This window comes from Cydia pomonella, chromosome 28 (assembly GCF_033807575.1).
Source record: "Cydia pomonella isolate Wapato2018A chromosome 28, ilCydPomo1, whole genome shotgun sequence".
Lineage (NCBI taxonomy): Eukaryota > Metazoa > Arthropoda > Insecta > Lepidoptera > Tortricidae > Cydia > Cydia pomonella.
Window position 1 is genome coordinate 9,942,096 of NC_084730.1, and position 18,339 is coordinate 9,960,434.

Sequence of the window (18,339 nt, forward strand, 5' to 3'; positions counted from 1 at the left end):
TATACAAAAGCCAAAGACCTCTCTTGAATTTGAACACAAGTATAACTTAGGTCATAGTATTTTTGTTAATATAGCAAACACGCGTGTGAGAAGGGACCAATCTGAGTCCCAATCGAATGGCAGCAATCGGTCTTTTATTTTAAATTACTTTTACAACTGTCTATGGTTTTTCATAATCTGTGCCCTGATGTCCTGTCACATCGTTGACGTCTGTCAGTAGGGCCGAGCAAGTATCGTCCGACAGCCAAAATGGCTCAAATAATGAATGTTTTGTTGCGAAAATCAGCAAATTTAGGGCCAGCTAAGGCTCTACTGAATGCCGCGCCGGCCCTTCTTAATGCAAAGTAAGTGTTTAAGTTATTACTATGTCCACAAGTGCTTGAACTTTCAATATTTTGGCTGCAGAAAATTATGTAACTTTGGGGTTAAGATTCTTGTATTTCCTACGCATATTTTTCTATCGATAAGCAAATGTAATTATGTTAATACTTGCACACTATTGAGTAGATCATGCAGATTTTGATGTACCCCGTAATTATCAACAGAATCGATTCATACAGCTTTCATAAGGAAATTGTGGTTTTATTTGATATTTTCTTACTCCTAACTAAAGCTCCATTAAGACTGTTCAAGAACTTGCAAGCAATATTCGATACATTGCTAACTGCAGCATACAATGAATTCTACTGATCGATCAAATATTGTAATGTACCAAAAATTGCATGCAAGTTCTTGAATGGTCCACCACGGAACTGTACCAATAGATAGGGATGATAAAACACTAAAGGATTTAAAGGAAATATCCATAGCTCACTTTGGTTAATAAGGTGCTGGACTACAAAATATCCACAGCTCACTTTGGTTGATAAGGTGCCCTCTAGCTTTGTTTTAGAACTATATTAAAGTAAAGTTTTTAATGTCACTCGGTATATGATTAATTTTCTTTTCATAGTGGAATTGATTAAAAAGTTGAGAAACTGAACTCCTTAACTATGCATATTTAAAGAAAAGTTCATAATATAACAATATAATCAAAATAAATGTGGCAATAAATGGCAAAAATGTGGCACATGTGTCTAAAGTATGGCCATTTCTGTAAAAATGCTTGTTTATTATTAGTAAACACAATCTGCATACATCTGGGAAGACATTCAATGGTGTATGTTTAGTCCCCAACCTGCATGGGGACTAGCCCAAGCTCTCCTAAACTGTGTAAAATTGTCCTATAATTTATTTTTTTCAGCCAAAACCGAGCAGCTCACAGATGGTTCCCAGACACGGAGTATGTGAAGCAGTTCGAGGGTGCTGTCATGTACCCAGATGAGGTCACCTCATTACTGAAGCACCCGCCCTACTCAGGTAAAGTTTGAACGTAACATATGAAGGACCAAGAGTTTAACATATTTTTCACCACACCAACTGGTAAAGGCTCTTATGATTGTTCAAAAATGAATGAGAAAGTTGCATTTTATCCACATGTGTGGCAAAGTAATCAGATGCTTTTGAATTGTTTCCTTATGTTAGCTGGTAGAATTGACTTTTAAATGATGATTTAGAATGATATTTTTTTATTATGTTCATTTGGATTTGATTTGGTTTGATTTTTTAGTATTTTATAGTTATTATTTTCCTTTCATTGGTGTGGTGAAAAATGTTGTGTTTCACTCAGAGGCAAAGTTTGTTGAAACCCTTGCAACACTCAAGATTCAACTTCTCGAATTAAATTTTGGAATCTTTCGCTTGCTCGGGTATCAATATTAGTAGTAGACTATTAAAGAGTCCAAGAACAATTATGGAACAATTTTTTGTTCAAATCAATGTGATTCAGAGAACATTATTTCAAGTATTCAAGTGTTATTCTTGCGTTTGAAGAAGTAGGCTAATATAAGTGTTTTCCGAAATACTGTCGCGGCATTCGATTAGATATATTTATTTCTTAAAGAAAAAGACAGTATTTTACCCAAAAAGATAAAACATAAGCTTTCACTAAGGCATTCCTGTGCTGCCAGCTGATACCCGAAGGTCGTCTGGAAGAGATCGCTTTTTAATTAGAATTAATACATGTTATGATTTGCGTATATGTAAATACTGAAAACAGCATACATTTCGCATACGATAAATAAATAAATATTTCTTTTAGCCTTTGCATTTTTCCCTAACCAGAGTCATCAGAACAGTTAAGCGTGGAGGCCTGAATTCACTACCTCTTTTTTGCGCTTTAAAAGTTTTAACTTGTATTGCATATTTTGTGTATTCTTTTTGTAAGTTATTTCACAATAAATAATATTTGTGGCGTTTTCAACCAAACTGATACTTATTGTCGGTTGTCAATAAGACGCTATTTCCATAAAGCTTCATAATTAAATCAACCTAATCGTCATTCGACAATAGGCGGGTCCACACAGAGCGAGCGAGCGAGCACGTACGTGCGAGGCAATTTCCTCACGCACAAACCGGCAAGTGTAGACGTGCCTCGGCCGAGGCGGCCCGTGCGTTTTTCTCGCCCGAGGTAGACGTGTCTACACTGGCCGGTTTGTGCGTGAGGAAATTGCCTCGCGCGTATGCTCGCTCTGTGTGGACCAGGCTAATGCGGTACATTTTAGTTGAAACCGTCGCATGTGACCGTGCCCGCAGGCATCGTGGCGCCGGCGGAGAAGCAGGTGCGCAACATGGTGCTGAACTTCGGGCCGCAGCACCCCGCCGCGCACGGCGTGCTGCGCCTCGTGCTCGAGCTCGACGGCGAGGTGAGCCCTACTCTAGTGTTCTGTATTTTATCTACTCGTCGACTGTAATTGTAATAATTCAATTAGGATTTCGTTTACCAAACTATAGTTGTGTACTTTTCATGTATCCCACTCTACTTTAACCTTTTGACCGCCGTAGTCTGATATATCAGACAATCAATACCCAGCTCGTGTCGCCGCAGTCTGATAAATAAGACAATTTTTTTCATGTTTTTCTCAAGACATTCTTTACTTTAATAAAGTTTACTTTGGTTCTTTGCATAAGTAAGTCGCAGTAATTGTTAATTAAGTAACAGTGAGACTGATCTGTTGATTTTATTATATTTTCTAGTTGAAAATAAACTTTAATTATACCATTAGATTATGTATGATTTTACCCCAAGTCTCGTAGCCAAAGTCTTATTTAAAAGACACCAGTGATGTGACGATGATTGGTATTGAAATATCTACGTCGACTTTCTCATTCGATGTTTAGATTTACGACGTAAGATTTATGCATGCGACTGACCTTACTTAGCTAACCTATTTTATCACTTCGATATGTTCTTATAAAATTATGACGTAAGTTGTCTATTATTCTACAATGTCGTCCGCTGAAGAATTAATTAGAATTTTAGAAGGAGCGGACGAAAATGAAGATTTCGAGTCGGATGACGACATACAATTTATAAAACGCGACCCTGGTTGATTGTTACCAATAATCCTGACCTACCGGTCTGATGCGGTTTGGCGTCACCTACTATATTGTCTATACATATAATATTTTATAGATCCATGAATGATAGATTTGGTAGACACTTTTTCCATGACTGAATCTGTCATAAAAATAATCTGCCGTAACCAGAATCTGTCCTTAACTGAATCAAGTTACCCAATGACTTAAGTAGCCACACCAAGTGTTGATATATTCGCTTCATACGCAATTGCCATGCAGAGACTCCTTCTGCAGTTCTAGGTGCACGTTCAGCGTCCAGAAACTTGACTCTAGCAGCACGACATGCCATGATGGCCTCGCAGTAAATGATTGAGTACCTAATCCTTGTCATTGTGATCCCGATCCAAGCAGTTCCACTTTACCATTTACTCTTTGGACATTTTGATTCCATGGATGTTTTGACCCTTGGACATTTTGACACTTGGACATATTGAGTCCTTGGACGTTTTCAAAGTTGAACTTAGAAATAAATGTATTTGAATTGTACTAGTGCCTACCTTCCAGGGTTTCGTGAAGTCGGTTTTTTTCATCGATGATAGATATTTGAATCGATAAATTAGCCGAGACTCTGTTATCGTGGTTCATTGGTAATCCCTACTAAGTTATTATATTCCGCAATAATAATCAATACAGACTACGCCGTCGTCTTAAAAATGAGACTGCATGTGACGTCAAAGATATAACTTAGAAAATTTTAGTGGTGTAGATTACTCGATATTTCAAAGTTATGTTAGGTCAACAAAATATATAAGAAGGTACTGTTTAGTAGTTTTAAAACTTTGAATACTATAATAATATTGAGTTTACAATATTTATCAAAAGAATTGTGTTACTGTGTAAAATTTTATGATTTATTATGCCAAACAACGTTGAAATTTTCAGATTCGATACGTTTCTAATGTGATCAATCCTCTCCCTACTAGTGTCAACTTATCAACGAAAATACAATGAAGCCTTCGCCAATGTCTGAAATAGTAGACCGCTCATGACGTCACAGATACGAAATAAAAAATAATAGTGATGTAGCAAAGTCCATCAATAAATTTGCATAGCTGGTAAAATTCACAGATTCAATCCATTAATAAAGGGACGAAACCATAAAAAAGACATTGGTAAACGTGATTTAATTATTATAATATTTTTTTTTAATGATAAGGTGGTAAAAAATGAAGTTAATCACTGTAAACTATAAACAATAAAATATTTTATCGTAAGTTATGTGGCAAGCACTACACAGTTTGTTATTACTTAGTATAGGCGGCGACACGGGCACGTCCGATGACATCCTAAGCGGCGTTCAAAAGGTTAAGATTTATTTCAATACGCTGTATACAACTATAAAAAAAATTACCAATCACGTGCCGCCGCACTCCCACAGAAAATAAATGGGCGCGGGGCGGGAGTCGCACGTTTATGTCTACAATTTTGTCTACTGAGATACTTACCAATTTTTATTAATTATTTAGGTTTTATAGTAAAAAAAGTACTATCTTCGATGGTTCGTAGGAAAAGTATTGTATAGTAAATTAAAAGTCCTTTATTCGCATAAAATATGGTACAATGGTGGTGGTAAGTAATAAAACTTTTTAACAAAAAATAAAACCGACTTCAATCATTACCAATAGCGCCATACATGTACCTATAACATTTGAAGAGTTCCATCGATTTCCCGTGCCAACGGGAACATCTCGGAGTTATACCCGTTCGATTAAAAAAAAACTTTTGAAAATCGGTTCACGGTTCTCGGAGATATCGAATAAGATACATACAAAAAAACCTCCTTTTTTGAAGTCTGTTAAAAATTCCAGTACAAAATCATATTTTGCTATTCAATAGCATGCAAAGTAATCTTAAATTATACAATAGTGATATAATCAAGGTTTTCGATCTCGTACCGTTCTCTCGATAAAATTGCTTCTAAAATGCACAATTTAATTGTTCAAGGAACTCACCAATTACATTTTCTTTAAAACTAACAACAAATTAAAATTCAAAAACATGATATCCGCGTTACATGATACACGCACATCCATCCATCGCTTACGCTTACACTCAGTGAGAGAAGACCAACCTATGGGACCTTAAATGTAAACCTGCCTTTTTTTCAGACCGTCCGTGCCGCAGACCCCCACATAGGGCTCCTGCACCGCGGCACGGAGAAGCTCATCGAGTACAAGACCTACACCCAGGCGCTGCCCTACTTCGATCGTCTGGACTATGTGTCCATGATGTGCAACGAGCAATGCTACTCTTTGGCCGTTGAAAAACTTCTAAACATCGATATACCCATTCGCGCCAAGTATATTCGCAGTGAGTACCTTTTTCGGTCAAATAATGCAAATATATACCCATCCGCACCAAGAATATTCGCAGTGAGTACCTTTTTCGGTCAAATAATGCAAATATATACCCATCAGCACCAAGTATATTCGCAGTGAGTACCTTTTTCGGTCAATAATGCAAAGATATACCCATGCGTGCCGAATATATTCGCAGTGAGTAACTTTTTCGGTCAAATAATGCAAATATATACCCATCCGCACCAAGAATATTCGCAGTGAGTACCTTTTTCGGTCAAATAATGCAAATATATACCCATCAGCACCAAGTATATTCGCAGTGAGTACCTTTTTCGGTCAAATAATGCAAATATATACCCATCAGCACCAAGTATATTCGCAGTGAGTACCTTTTTCGGTCAATAATGCAAAGATATACCCATGCGTGCCAAGTATATTCGCAGTGAGTACCTTTTTCGGTCAAATAATGCAAATATATACCCATCCGCACCAAGTATATTCGCAGTGAGTACCTTTTTCGGTCAAATAATGCAAATATATACCCATCAGCACCAAGTATATTCGCAGTGAGTACCTTTTTCGGTCAAATAATGCAAATATATACCCATCAGCACCAAGTATATTCGCAGTGAGTACCTTTTTCGGTCAAATAATGCAAATATATACCCATCAGCACCAAGTATATTCGCAGTGAGTACCTTTTTCGGTCAATAATGCAAAGATATACCCATGCGTGCCAAGTATATTCGCAGTGAGTACCTTTTTCGGTCAAATAATGCAAATATATACCCATCAGCACCAAGTATATTCGCAGTGAGTACCTTTTTCGGTCAATAATGCAAAGATATACCCATGCGTGCCAAGTATATTCGCAGTGAGTACCTTTTTCGGTCAAATAATGCAAATATATACCCATCCGCACCAAGTATATTCGCAGTGAGTACCTTTTTCGGTCAATAATGCAAAGATATACCCATGCGTGCCAAGTATATTCGCAGTGAGTACCTTTTTCGGTCAATAATGCAAAGATATACCCATGCGTGCCAAGTATATTCGCAGTGAGTACCTTTTCCGGTCAAATAATGCAAATATATACCCATCCGCACCAAGAATATTCGCAGTGAGTACTTTTTTCGGTCAATAATGCTAAGATGTACCCTTCCGCGCCCAGTATATTCCCAGTAATGCACAAACAGATGAACGGATTTTGACGAATATCGTCTCGAAATTAATTACCTTAAATATGTAATCGGTTGGTTCATTGCTGTCTCAACCAAACGAAATTCATCCTAATATACTATACAACAAAGTTCAAATTTAAAATAGAAAATTTTATATGGTGAGCTTTACCAGGTTCTCCTATAAAATTCAACTTGCTTTCTATCAAGTCCCAGAACACATTGAATGTTTGTTCCAGCTCTGTTCGCCGAGATCACTCGCATCTTGAACCACATAATGGCGGTGGGCACGCACGCGCTGGACGTGGGCGCACTCACCCCCTTTTTCTGGTTGTTCGAGGAGAGAGAGAAGATGATGGAGTTCTATGAGAGGGCGAGCGGGGCGAGAATGCACGCGGCTTATATTAGGCCTGGGGGAGTTGCTTTGGTAAGATTTTATAATGGCGGTGGGCACGCACGCGCTGAACGTGGGCGCACTCACCCCCTTCTTAAAGAGCGGAGTAAGAATGCACGCGAATATTAGTTAACTTTTGTATGGCAAAAAACGAAATTGTTTTATTTTCTTTCTTATACTCTATAAATTGAATAAAAAAACTGCACTTAGTGATAAAAGCTGCGTTTTGCCCCAACACACTTTCGATACACAGCAAATTTAGATAGATAATATGATACGAGTATCTTGATATTCCTAAATTTGCATGCCAAATGGCTGAATATTGTTACTCACTATTTATAAGGACACCTTTTTACATATACTTGCGAATAAATTATTCTATTCTATTTTATAAATCATATCATATGATAGCTTCAAAAAACACACAATATAAAGTTTAAATCATCACATAAAAAATACATATATTATTACCCTAACAAAAAAATAAAAAATAAATTACATTAAAATACAAATAAACACACATACAAAATGGAATAATTAATTTAAAAAATGTACCTACCTACATACTGTGTGCGTTGCAGCAGGACAGAAGGGTCCCGGCTCACAAGGAAGGGTACCCTACTGTCCGACTCCGATTTGATTCATTTTGATATATGTTATAGAGTAGTCTAAAATAACGGACACGTATTTTTTTTTAGCTGCCCAAACTCAACCTATTGGGAGAAATTGTCCTCCAAAGTACTAAAAAGTTACTAAATCTTCTAACTCCTATAGAAAGTGATGCTCAAGCAACTTGCTAGTTAATGGCTTGTTTGAGTATATGTTTGAAAGCAGCAAAAAATAATGAGCACGTGTTTTGTTATATCAGCTAAAAAATCGACATTCGAAGTTTTATAATATCTTATCACTATAGTTACACATAAAGACGGGTGTTTTTTTAGGAAAACTTGAGTTTAAGCCGATATAACAAAACACGTGTACATTATTTTTTCCTGCTCTCAAACATATACTCAAACAAGCCATTAACTAGCAAGTTGCTCGAGCATCACTTTCTATAGGAGTTAGAAGATTTAGTAACTTTTTAGTACTTTGGAGGACAATTTCTCCCAATAGGTTGAGTTTGGGCAGCTAAAAAAAAAACGTGTCCGTTATTTTAGACTGCTCTATAACATATATCAAAATGAATCAAATCGGAGTCGGACAGTTGAGTACCCTTCCTTGTCAGTGATACTCTTCACTCTTTCAAGTAAAGCATTGATTTACTTCTGGAACCCAGGTCAAACACAGATGTACTTAAAATAACATGAGGGTATATTTTAATAAATCCCATCTCTTGAGCGGTATCAAACAATTTATACACAATATATTTTGGATTTATTTTGGAATATTCCCTACTCTGAAATTTAATCTCAGGACATGCCGCTCGGGCTGATGGACGACGTCTACGAGTTCGCGAGCAAGTTCGCGGAGCGCGTGGACGAGGTGGAGGACGTGCTCAGCACCAACAGGATCTGGGTGCAGCGCACCAAGGACATCGGCGTCGTCAGCGCGCAGGACGCGCTCAACTACGGCTTCAGGTTACTTTGTCTTTTAATCATTTCTTGTCTTTTTATTTTATTTAGTTTTAATTGCAAGTCCCTTAAAAGGTCAATAGAAGGAGTGAGGGAATTATGTCAGATAGCGGATGTGCTTTTATTGCAAGAAACATGGTTACTAGAACACGATTTGCCGCTGTTGGGGTCTGTACACAGTGACTTTGCATATAATGGGACTTCGGCGGTGGACTTAGGGGCCGGAGTGTTAACGGGACGTCCCCATGGGGGAGTTGCGGTACTTTGGAGGAAATCAGCGTTTTCGAGTGTATCGATAGTGAAGTGCGAAAGTGTGCGTTTGGCCGCGGTTAAGATACAAATGCTTAACTCGGCAGCTCTAATATTTAGTGTGTATATGCCAGTGAACGCGCCTGAGAACCTACCGTTATTTACGGAATGCATGGGAGAAATAAGTGCTATAAGTGAGGACAATCCCGACGTCGAAGCAGTGTACATCCTTGGGGACTTTAATGCGCACCCTAGCGGGCTTTTTTGCAACGAAATGTTGCAATTTTGTGAATCACAAAAGTGGACGTGTGTAGACCTGGATCTTTTGGGAATGGACACGGAGACACATACTTTTATCAGTGAAGCTCACGGGTGTAACAGGTGGTTGGACCACTGCGTCGTCACAGAGGCAGCACGAGAGACAGTGCGCAATGTACACGTAAAATATGATGTGTATTGGTCTGACCACCTGCCACTTGTAATCGAATGTGACTTAACTAGTATAAAAATGAAGTCTATACCTAATTTACCTGTCTTGCCGAGTCATGAGGGTGTCAAGTGGGGTGTAAGGCAGCCCTCACAAGTGGAGCTATACCAAGAAATCTGTAACAGCAAGCTAAAACTACTTGACTTTCCAGCCGAGCTTACGTCGTGTGCGGACAAGCGCTGTAACAATCCGAACCATAGACTGGTACTTGATAACCTGTACAACTCGATAATCAATACACTCACGGAGGCGGCAAGAAGGTCAGGTAAGGCGAAGAAGTGGTTAAGGGGTAGGCAGGTGGTAGGCTGGAACAAGTATGTGGCTGGCGCGCACAAGGATGCTAGGGAGAAATTCTTAGTATGGTTGTGCGCGAATAAACCTAAACAGGGCCCTATCTACCATGATATGTGTGAGTCCAGAAAGTTTTTTAAGTCGAAGTTAAAATGGTGCCAGGACAGGCAAGAACAAATAAAATATGACATTCTTGCCGCAAACCGGGCGGCTAAAGACTTTAAAGCTTTCTGGAAAAACACGAGTAGGCTAAGTGTGAAATCAGGTGTCCCTGTGAGTGTGGCGGGAGAGTGTGACAGGAAAACAATAGCCGACAACTTTAGAAGGGTGTTTTCGGTAAGTCCAATTCTCAAGTCGGGCCCGGGGGAGGAGGTGAGCAATGTTGAGACTGGCATGGACGTGAGTTCACTGAGATTTACAGCTAAGGAAGTAAAATATGTAATAAATTCAATGCAAAGGGGTAAATCGCCAGGCCATGATGGTCTTAGCATTGAGCACCTCAAGCATGCGGGTATACATCTGCCGCGTGTTCTCGCCATGTTCTTTTCGCTGTGCCTAGGTCATGCCTATCTTCCTTCACAGCTTACGAGGGCAGTGGTAATCCCGCTAGCAAAAAACAAAACGGGTGACCTCTCGGACATCGGTAATTATAGGCCCATCTCACTAGCGACAGTCACAGCGAAAGTGCTCGACGGCTTGCTTAATGCACAACTTTGCAAACATATTAATCTGCACGACGCACAATTTGGTTTTAGGCCAGGTTTGTCGACAGAGAGTGCAATTTTGTGCCTTAAGCAGGCTGTCAAGTACTACTTGGACAGAGACACGCCAATATATGCATGCTTTCTGGACCTGTCCAAAGCTTTTGACCTGGTTGTTTATGATAAGCTGTGGAGCAAGCTGGAAAGGACCAGTCTACCCAGAGAGTACATTGCGCTGCTAAAACATTGGTACAACAACCAGGTCAATAGGGTGAGATGGGCGGGGGTTGACTCGGACGAGTATAGACTGCAGTGTGGAGTTAGACAGGGGGGATTATCATCCCCAATCCTGTTTAACCTCTATGTTAACGAACTGATTGAGGGTCTTAGCAAGGAGCATGTCGGATGTCACATAGGCGAAACGTGTTTCAACAATATAAGTTACGCGGACGACATGGTCGTGCTGGGACCGTCAATCAGTGCTGTCAAACATCTTGTTAAACTGTGTGAGAGCTACGCGCAACAGCATGGTCTTAGTTACAACGCGAGCAAAAGCGAGGTCGTTATCTTTAAGGCTCGTAAGTATAACACTAAGACCCTGCCTGAGATCATGCTGGGGGGAGTGGCTCTCAAAATAGTTGATAAATTTAAATATTTAGGGCATGTAATTACGCGGGAGCTCAGGGATGATATGGATGTGGAAAGAGAGAGGAGAGCTTTGGCAGTACGAGGTAATATGCTCGCCCGCAGGTTTGCACGCTGTAACGAGGAAGTAAAACTGACACTTTTTAAGGCTTATTGCCAGACGTTTTACACGTGCAGCCTGTGGGTGAGTTTCACACAGAAGGCCTATAATACACTGCGTGTACAATACAACAACGTCCTTAGAATGCTGTTGAGGCGACCTAAACACTGCAGCGCATCGGGCATGTTCGCCGAGGCTAGAACAGACGACTTCTTTGCCATAAGGCGAAAAAGAATTGCCTCACTGCTTGGGAGAGTGCGCGGAAGCAGCAACAGCATGCTAAGGACGTTGGCCGATCGCCTCGACTGCCAGCTCACAAAATACTGGGTTGATGTGATTATTGGGAGGGACAAATAGGGTAAGACCCAATACCTACTAGGTTAAGTTTCCTGTAGATATATATTTATTCATAAGACTAACATAATTTTTTAAGAAGCTACTAACCAATTTCTATGGATTATGGTCCGAAATAAACAATTTTTATTTATTTATTTATTTATTTATTCTTTATATAAGAATTCAAGTCTTGGAGACCTTTACATCATTTAGGATAATTTAATGATAGTTTTTTTTAAATTATATTTTATCTTAGATAATTTAAATCTCTAAAGAATTTTAGTATTTTAATGTTTGTATTTTTTATCATATTTTTTGTGTAATTCGACATTTAGAGACTGTATACATCTCTACTAAAGTGTCTTATATTTAATTAATTCCATACTTGTAATAGTTTTTTTTATATTTTTTAGTTATTTTTATTGCTTGTAAAAATTTGTGATGTAAAAGTGCCCCTGTGACCTGTTTTCTGAATAAATGTTTGATTCTTTATATTATTAGGCAAAATACATCACGTATAACTGATATAACATCACCTTATTTATTTTTTAATGGCAATAACGTCTGATTTAAGGATTTTTTGTAGTCTTTTAGATTAGGGTTGTACAATTGGTGCTTTGACCAGGATTTTTTACGAAAATATATTTGTTTTTAAGTTAATGAGATGCAAATGCAAGACGTACAGCGAGAAAGAGCGAATGTGAAAGAGAGGTAGAAGAAGACGTTACCACCAATAGGATTTGGTTGCAGCCCACCAAGGACATAGGTATTGTGAGCGCTCAGGACGCGCTCAATTATGAATTAGGTAGTTTTAGGGTTTTGCCATTGGTGTACACGTGACGAGTCATGTACTTTTAGTGGTGGATTATTATTTTTTCGCGGTTGGAACATTCATTGCATGTTAAAATGCGCAGGTAAGCATAACGGGATGGCACTGATTGACTAGTAAATTATTATTTCGCGGATTAGCAAGTAATATTTTTGTTTTAATGGATATTTTACAAGAGCTAACGATATTTGTTGGATCGGATCGAAACATTTCAAGCGACCCAATTAACAACGCGTAGTGTAATTTCGAAAATATTTCCTTGACTATAAAATTCAAATTATCGTGAGCGCGGGTGGCCTAAAATAGATGGCGTCGTTTAATCCGGAGGTCAAGGGTTCAAACCCCGACTAATTTAATTGCTAATGTATGGCACTATCCCATTCGGCCATTACGGTTGTCAAAATTCAAGTTATTATCTTATCTGTGGTCGTGCACGCAAAGCGACGTCAAGTTGTGCCAACCCTAATAATTGCTCGGAGCAATGCGGAGCCGAACGGAGCCAAGAAAAGCCGAAAGGAGGAGTGTCGCCCCACTGGTAGTGTGCGTGTTGGTGTCAACGGTTCTCATAGTAATTGAGGCTTATTTCGTTGCTATTGTTTTTTTTTATTTTCCGTAAATATGACTCAATGAAGTTAATCAATTTCGATTTTAACGTGATTTTTAACAGTTCATTTTCATTCCAGCGGTGTAATGCTCCGTGGCTCCGGGATCAAATGGGATCTGCGCAAGTCTCAGCCTTACGACGCGTACCACCTGGTCGACTTCGACGTGCCGCTCGGTACCAACGGCGACTGTTACGATCGGTGAGTTTATTTAATTTTATACAATATTTACTACAACCAGCGTACAGTTTGAAGATCGGGTATCAAACGGGATCTGCGTAAGTCTCAGCCTTACGACGCGTACCACCTTGATGACTACGACGTGCCGCTCGGTACCAACGGTGTTATTCAGTTTGATGTCCTGAACACAAATATATAAGTTGACAAGCGAAAAATGGTGGGGGTAGTTACTGTGACGTCATAAAGTCGGCACTACAAAGTTATAAACTTTTTTCTTTTAAAAATACCATGTGGGGTACCAAATAAAAGGGCTTTGTGAGTAGATTACAAATATATAACATACTATAATATTTTCACTACGTGGTCTAACAAATAATTAGAATACCTTCAAAATTTCCACAATCCAGAGTCGATTTTTTTAATGCATTGTTACCATATTCACCCATATACTATGGCATTATGATATTTAGGTGCACTGCCATATTTTAACCGTTACCTTTTTCCAGTTACCTGTGCCGCGTGGAAGAGATGCGTCAGTCCCTGCGCATTATCGACCAGTGCTTGAACCAGATGCCGCCCGGCGAGATCAAGACTGACGACGCCAAACTTACGCCTCCTTCTAGAGAAGAGATGAAGGTATTACTGTCATTGATTATGTATAAATCCGTCAATATTCATCAATCGTGCTCAAGGGTAACAACTAAACCTTAGTAAGTATCAAAATTCATCAATAAATTCGTCAATATTGCGTCCGTGCGATCGCATTATTGACGAGTGTTTGAAATCAAAACTGACGACGCCAAACTTACGCCTCCTTCTAGAGAAGAGATGAGTGTAACACTGTCAATATTTTTTTTTTGAAATATTATAGGACATTATTACACAAATTGACTAAGTCCCACAGTAAGCTCAATAAGGCTTGTGTTGAGGGTACTTAGACAACGATATGATGATGATCTTTCCGGCCGATTTCGACCATGGCGACCACTTCGACTCCTAGTTAGCTCGGCGCTCATGCGCCCGAAGATGGCTGACATAGCCGATCTTTGAGGTGAACCCCCGCGCACATTGAGGGCACGTGAGGACACCAGCTAGGTAGTGGTAGTGAATGGACGCAGGCTGGCGCGTTTTCAGCTCGTCGCGTTTAGCGTCGAGGTCAGCTTTACGTTGCTCCTCGAAATCGCGCACATTGCCCTGCACCAGCCTGCGCCACTCAGGACGATGTGCTGCCAAACCTTCCCACCGAGAGGCGTCAATGTTGCATCTTTTCATGTGTCTTTTCTGAACATCCTTGTACCGGAGGAGTTGTCCGCCAACTTTCCGCTTACCCTCCTCTAGTTCAGAATAAAAGATGCGCTTCGCCACTCTCTCCTCCGGCATACGCGATACGTGACCGCACCACCGAAGCTGTCGACGCATTATGTAAGCCTCTATTCCACCGACCTTGGCTCGTCGCAGAACTTCGGTATTCCGTACTCGATCAGACCATCTGATGTTCATGATCTTACGCAAGCATATGAGGTGGAACCTGTCTAAGGTACGAATGTGATGACGGTACACGCACCACGTCTCGGAAGAGTATAAAAGGTTTGGCAGCACGATCGCCATGTACACTGAAATTTTGGTGGCCAGTTTTATATCGTGCGAGCAGAAGACCTTCGAAACTAGTTTCCCAAACGCTGCAGCTGCCGCACCGATCCTGCTGCTGATCTCAGCGTCAAGGTCACAGTTCGATGTTATAGTGCTCCCCAGATACCGGAATTTGTTGACCTGCTTCAGCACGTCCTCACCAAGCTGTACAGCTAGAGTCTCGTGACCATATGAGTCCAAAGACATCACCTCCGTCTTTTTGACACTAATTTTGAGGCCGTACTTGCAGCAGGCTTGGTGAAAAACAGACATCAGCTGTTGCAGGCCATCTGGGGATTCTGCCAGAAAGCACAGATCGTCAGCATACATGATCTCTGTGATCAATCATGCTCATCACACAAATAAATGCCCTTACCAGGATTTGAACCCGGGACCATCGGCTTCATAGGCAGGGTCACTACCCATTAGACCAGACCAGTCGTCGAAAAATAATTATGTATAATTCCATTAATATTCATCAATCATGCGAAATATTATTAACTAAACCTTAGTATCAACTAAACCTTAGTATCAAAATGCATGTACAGGGTGGTCCAAACCTCGACGCCCAAATTTTTTTTTTAGATTCCTCACGACGTGGGCTATCAGAATTTACCCCATGTATGTTAGCCGATTTTTCGTAGTTTTCGAGTTATAAGACCTTGGACGCGAGTCACTTAGTGTTCCGAGGTTTATGACATGATATATTTATTCGCAGACGTCGATGGAAGCCCTGATCCACCACTTCAAGCTGTTCACGCAGGGCTACCAGGTGCCGCCCGGGGCCACCTACACCGCCATCGAGGCCCCCAAGGGCGAGTTCGGCGTCTACCTCGTGTCCGACGGCGGCTCCAAGCCTTACCGGTAACATTCACAGACCCCCATGGAAGCCCTGATCCACCACTTCAAGCTGTTCACGCAGGGCTACCAGGTGCCGCCCGGGGCCACCTACACCGCCATCGCGGCCCCCAAGGGCGAGTTCGGCGTCTACCTCGTGTCCGACGGCGGCTCCAAGCCTTACCGGTAACATTCACAGACCCCCATGGAAGCCCTGATCCACCACTTCAAGCTGTTCACGCAGGGCTACCAGGTGCCGCCCGGGGCCACCTACACCGCCATCGAGGCCCCCAAGGGCGAGTTCGGCGTCTACCTCGTGTCCGACGGCGGCTCCAAGCCTTACCGGTAACATTCACAGACCCCCATGGAAGCCCTGATCCACCACTTCAAGCTGTTCACGCAGGGCTACCAGGTGCCGCCCGGGGCCACCTACACCGCCATCGAGGCCCCCAAGGGCGAGTTCGGCGTCTACCTCGTGTCCGACGGCGGCTCCAAGCCTTACCGGTAACATTCACAGACCCCCATGGAAGCCCTGTTCCATCACTTCCAGCTGTTCACGTGAGGCCAAGCCTTACCGGTATGTGCAGCCTTATGGGGACTCGAGCCTTACGGATAATACATTCTGACCCTAGATCACTTGGTTTGTCAAAGTTAAGCCTCAACAATGCATATATAGTCTGACAAGCCATTTCCGTAAGCAAATTCTTGGATTATGTTTTTTTTCTTTTCTTTGTCTTTTTTATTTATTTTTTGTGTTTGTTAATTATTATTTCGGGGATTCAAAGGGGTACGAAAATTTTGTTTTTTTGCGATACGACGCACGGTTTAGGAGATACAGCCCTATAAAGTTTTTTTTTCAGTCATGCAGAAATCTTTATCTGTATCTCCTAAACCGTGCATCGTAGCGCAAAAATAATCACATTTTCGTTCCCCTTTGGTATTCGACGCACTGAATAATCTATCACATTAGGACATGAAACAATCATCATCATCATCATCCTATTTTTTTTATTCGTTCCCCGTCCTCTATAGTAATGTACTATTAACAAAGTCCATAGTGGTATGAACAATGTTATTCGTCCCCAGTTGCAAGATCAAGGCGCCCGGCTTCGCGCACCTGGCGGCGCTGGAGGCGGTGGGCCGCAACGCCATGCTGGCCGACATCGTGGCCATCATCGGCACGCTGGACGTCGTGTTCGGCGAGATCGACCGGTAGGCGGGCTCCGGGCTCCGGGCTCCGGGCTCCGGGAGGGGTGCTGGTTGCCAACTTTTCTAGGGAAATGTGCTCTAATTGGCAATTTTTCTAGGGAATTGTGCTAAATTGGCAACTTTTGTAGGAAAATGTGCTAAATTAGCAACTTTTCTAGCAAAATGTGCTAAATTAGAAACATTTCTAGGGAAATATGCTAAATTGGCAACATTTCCAGAGAAATGTGCTAAAATGGCAAGTTTTGTTGAAGAAAGTGCGAAATTGGCGGCTTTTTTAATTACGTTAGGTGTTCGCCAAATATCACGTGGGGTGAAGAAGAATATATGTATACGTAATTTATTTCTGGTAAAAAATAATGTAAGAATACCAGCAAAATATATATTATTCGTGATACTACCAAAAATAACAATGCAATTTGTGTTATTTAAACATATCATCGCATTTGTACTTAAAATACATTTGATTTTAATATCACGCGAGATTAAGGTCGAGGTAAATCTTACATCTCAATAACACCTCACGCAATTAATGGACGCCCCCTCTAGAAACGAGGCATGCTAATTTAGCAACTTTTCAAGCAAAAGATGCTAATTGGCAATTTTGCTACGCTTAGCATCTTTTGAATTATCGAGTTGGCAAAATGAACAACTGTAATATTTAGTGTTTTTACTATTTATTGAGACATATTTGAAAAACCATCCATACAATTATAATCCCTGTTCGAGACTAAGTGTTTTAATGTTACGTTGTAAATCAAAGATTCGTTTAAGACCTATTTTAGTTTTATCTTCACTAATAAAAGTAAAACACTAAATATGTCAGTCATAATACGTAAGAACTAGGGAAATAAGTTGTAACTACCCTCAAAATAAAATGAAAATCAGTAAAAAATTAATAAATACCGTCAAAATATATCTCTTTTTTGCACTTATTACTTTGTCTATTGACTTTATTTTCCCAAATAAATGGACTAAATTCCATAAATTTGGTCACCATTAGCTCTTAAGAGAATCCTGTCTTGAAAATAGATAATTTTTACGTTTTAAGTAAATAAATTATTAGAAATGTACTGTTTTCTTTATTGTAAATAAATGCAAAGATTACTAAGTGTTTCCTTGTATTTATACTTCACCTTTTATTGACAGAGCGAAGCGAAGATCTCCGTTCAGCTTTAGCAAAAACGCTTCGAGTGTTATCTTCTACAGATCGCATTTTTTTAACAGATTCTCGTGCAATTTCGATAAATAACTATTCGTCGAAACAGTTTTTTTTGTGGTGAGTTTGCGAGCTCTCTAGTTCACACAACCAGTAGTCTGTCAAATGGTAAAACTACCTCAATGG

General features: G+C 40.4%; 1 protein-coding gene across 1 annotated transcript; it reads left to right on the plus strand.

The window, feature by feature from the left end:
• Positions 1-185: 185 nt before the first annotated feature.
• On the plus strand, positions 186-18,108 carry LOC133532989 (NADH-ubiquinone oxidoreductase 49 kDa subunit). The gene is made up of 10 exons (XM_061871894.1): positions 186-344; positions 1,244-1,359; positions 2,635-2,744; positions 5,568-5,769; positions 7,177-7,364; positions 8,745-8,908; positions 13,224-13,343; positions 13,829-13,958; positions 15,670-15,815; positions 16,875-18,108. Exons 1-10 carry the CDS (start codon positions 250-252, stop codon positions 17,002-17,004), a joined length of 1,401 nt encoding a protein of 466 aa, XP_061727878.1. The 5' UTR covers positions 186-249; the 3' UTR covers positions 17,005-18,108.
• The last annotated feature ends 231 nt before the right edge of the window (positions 18,109-18,339 follow it).

Excerpts from the sequence above, each read along its gene's own strand:
- LOC133532989 (XM_061871894.1), top strand. The coding sequence starts at position 250 with ATGGCTCAAATAATGAATGTTTTGTTGCGAAAATCAGCAAATTTAGGG. Across the intron at positions 345-1,243 it reads CCGGCCCTTCTTAATGCAAA|CCAAAACCGAGCAGCTCACA; the intron begins GTAAGTGTTTAA and ends TATTTTTTTCAG. Across the intron at positions 5,770-7,176 it reads TCGCGCCAAGTATATTCGCA|CTCTGTTCGCCGAGATCACT; the intron begins GTGAGTACCTTT and ends TGTTTGTTCCAG.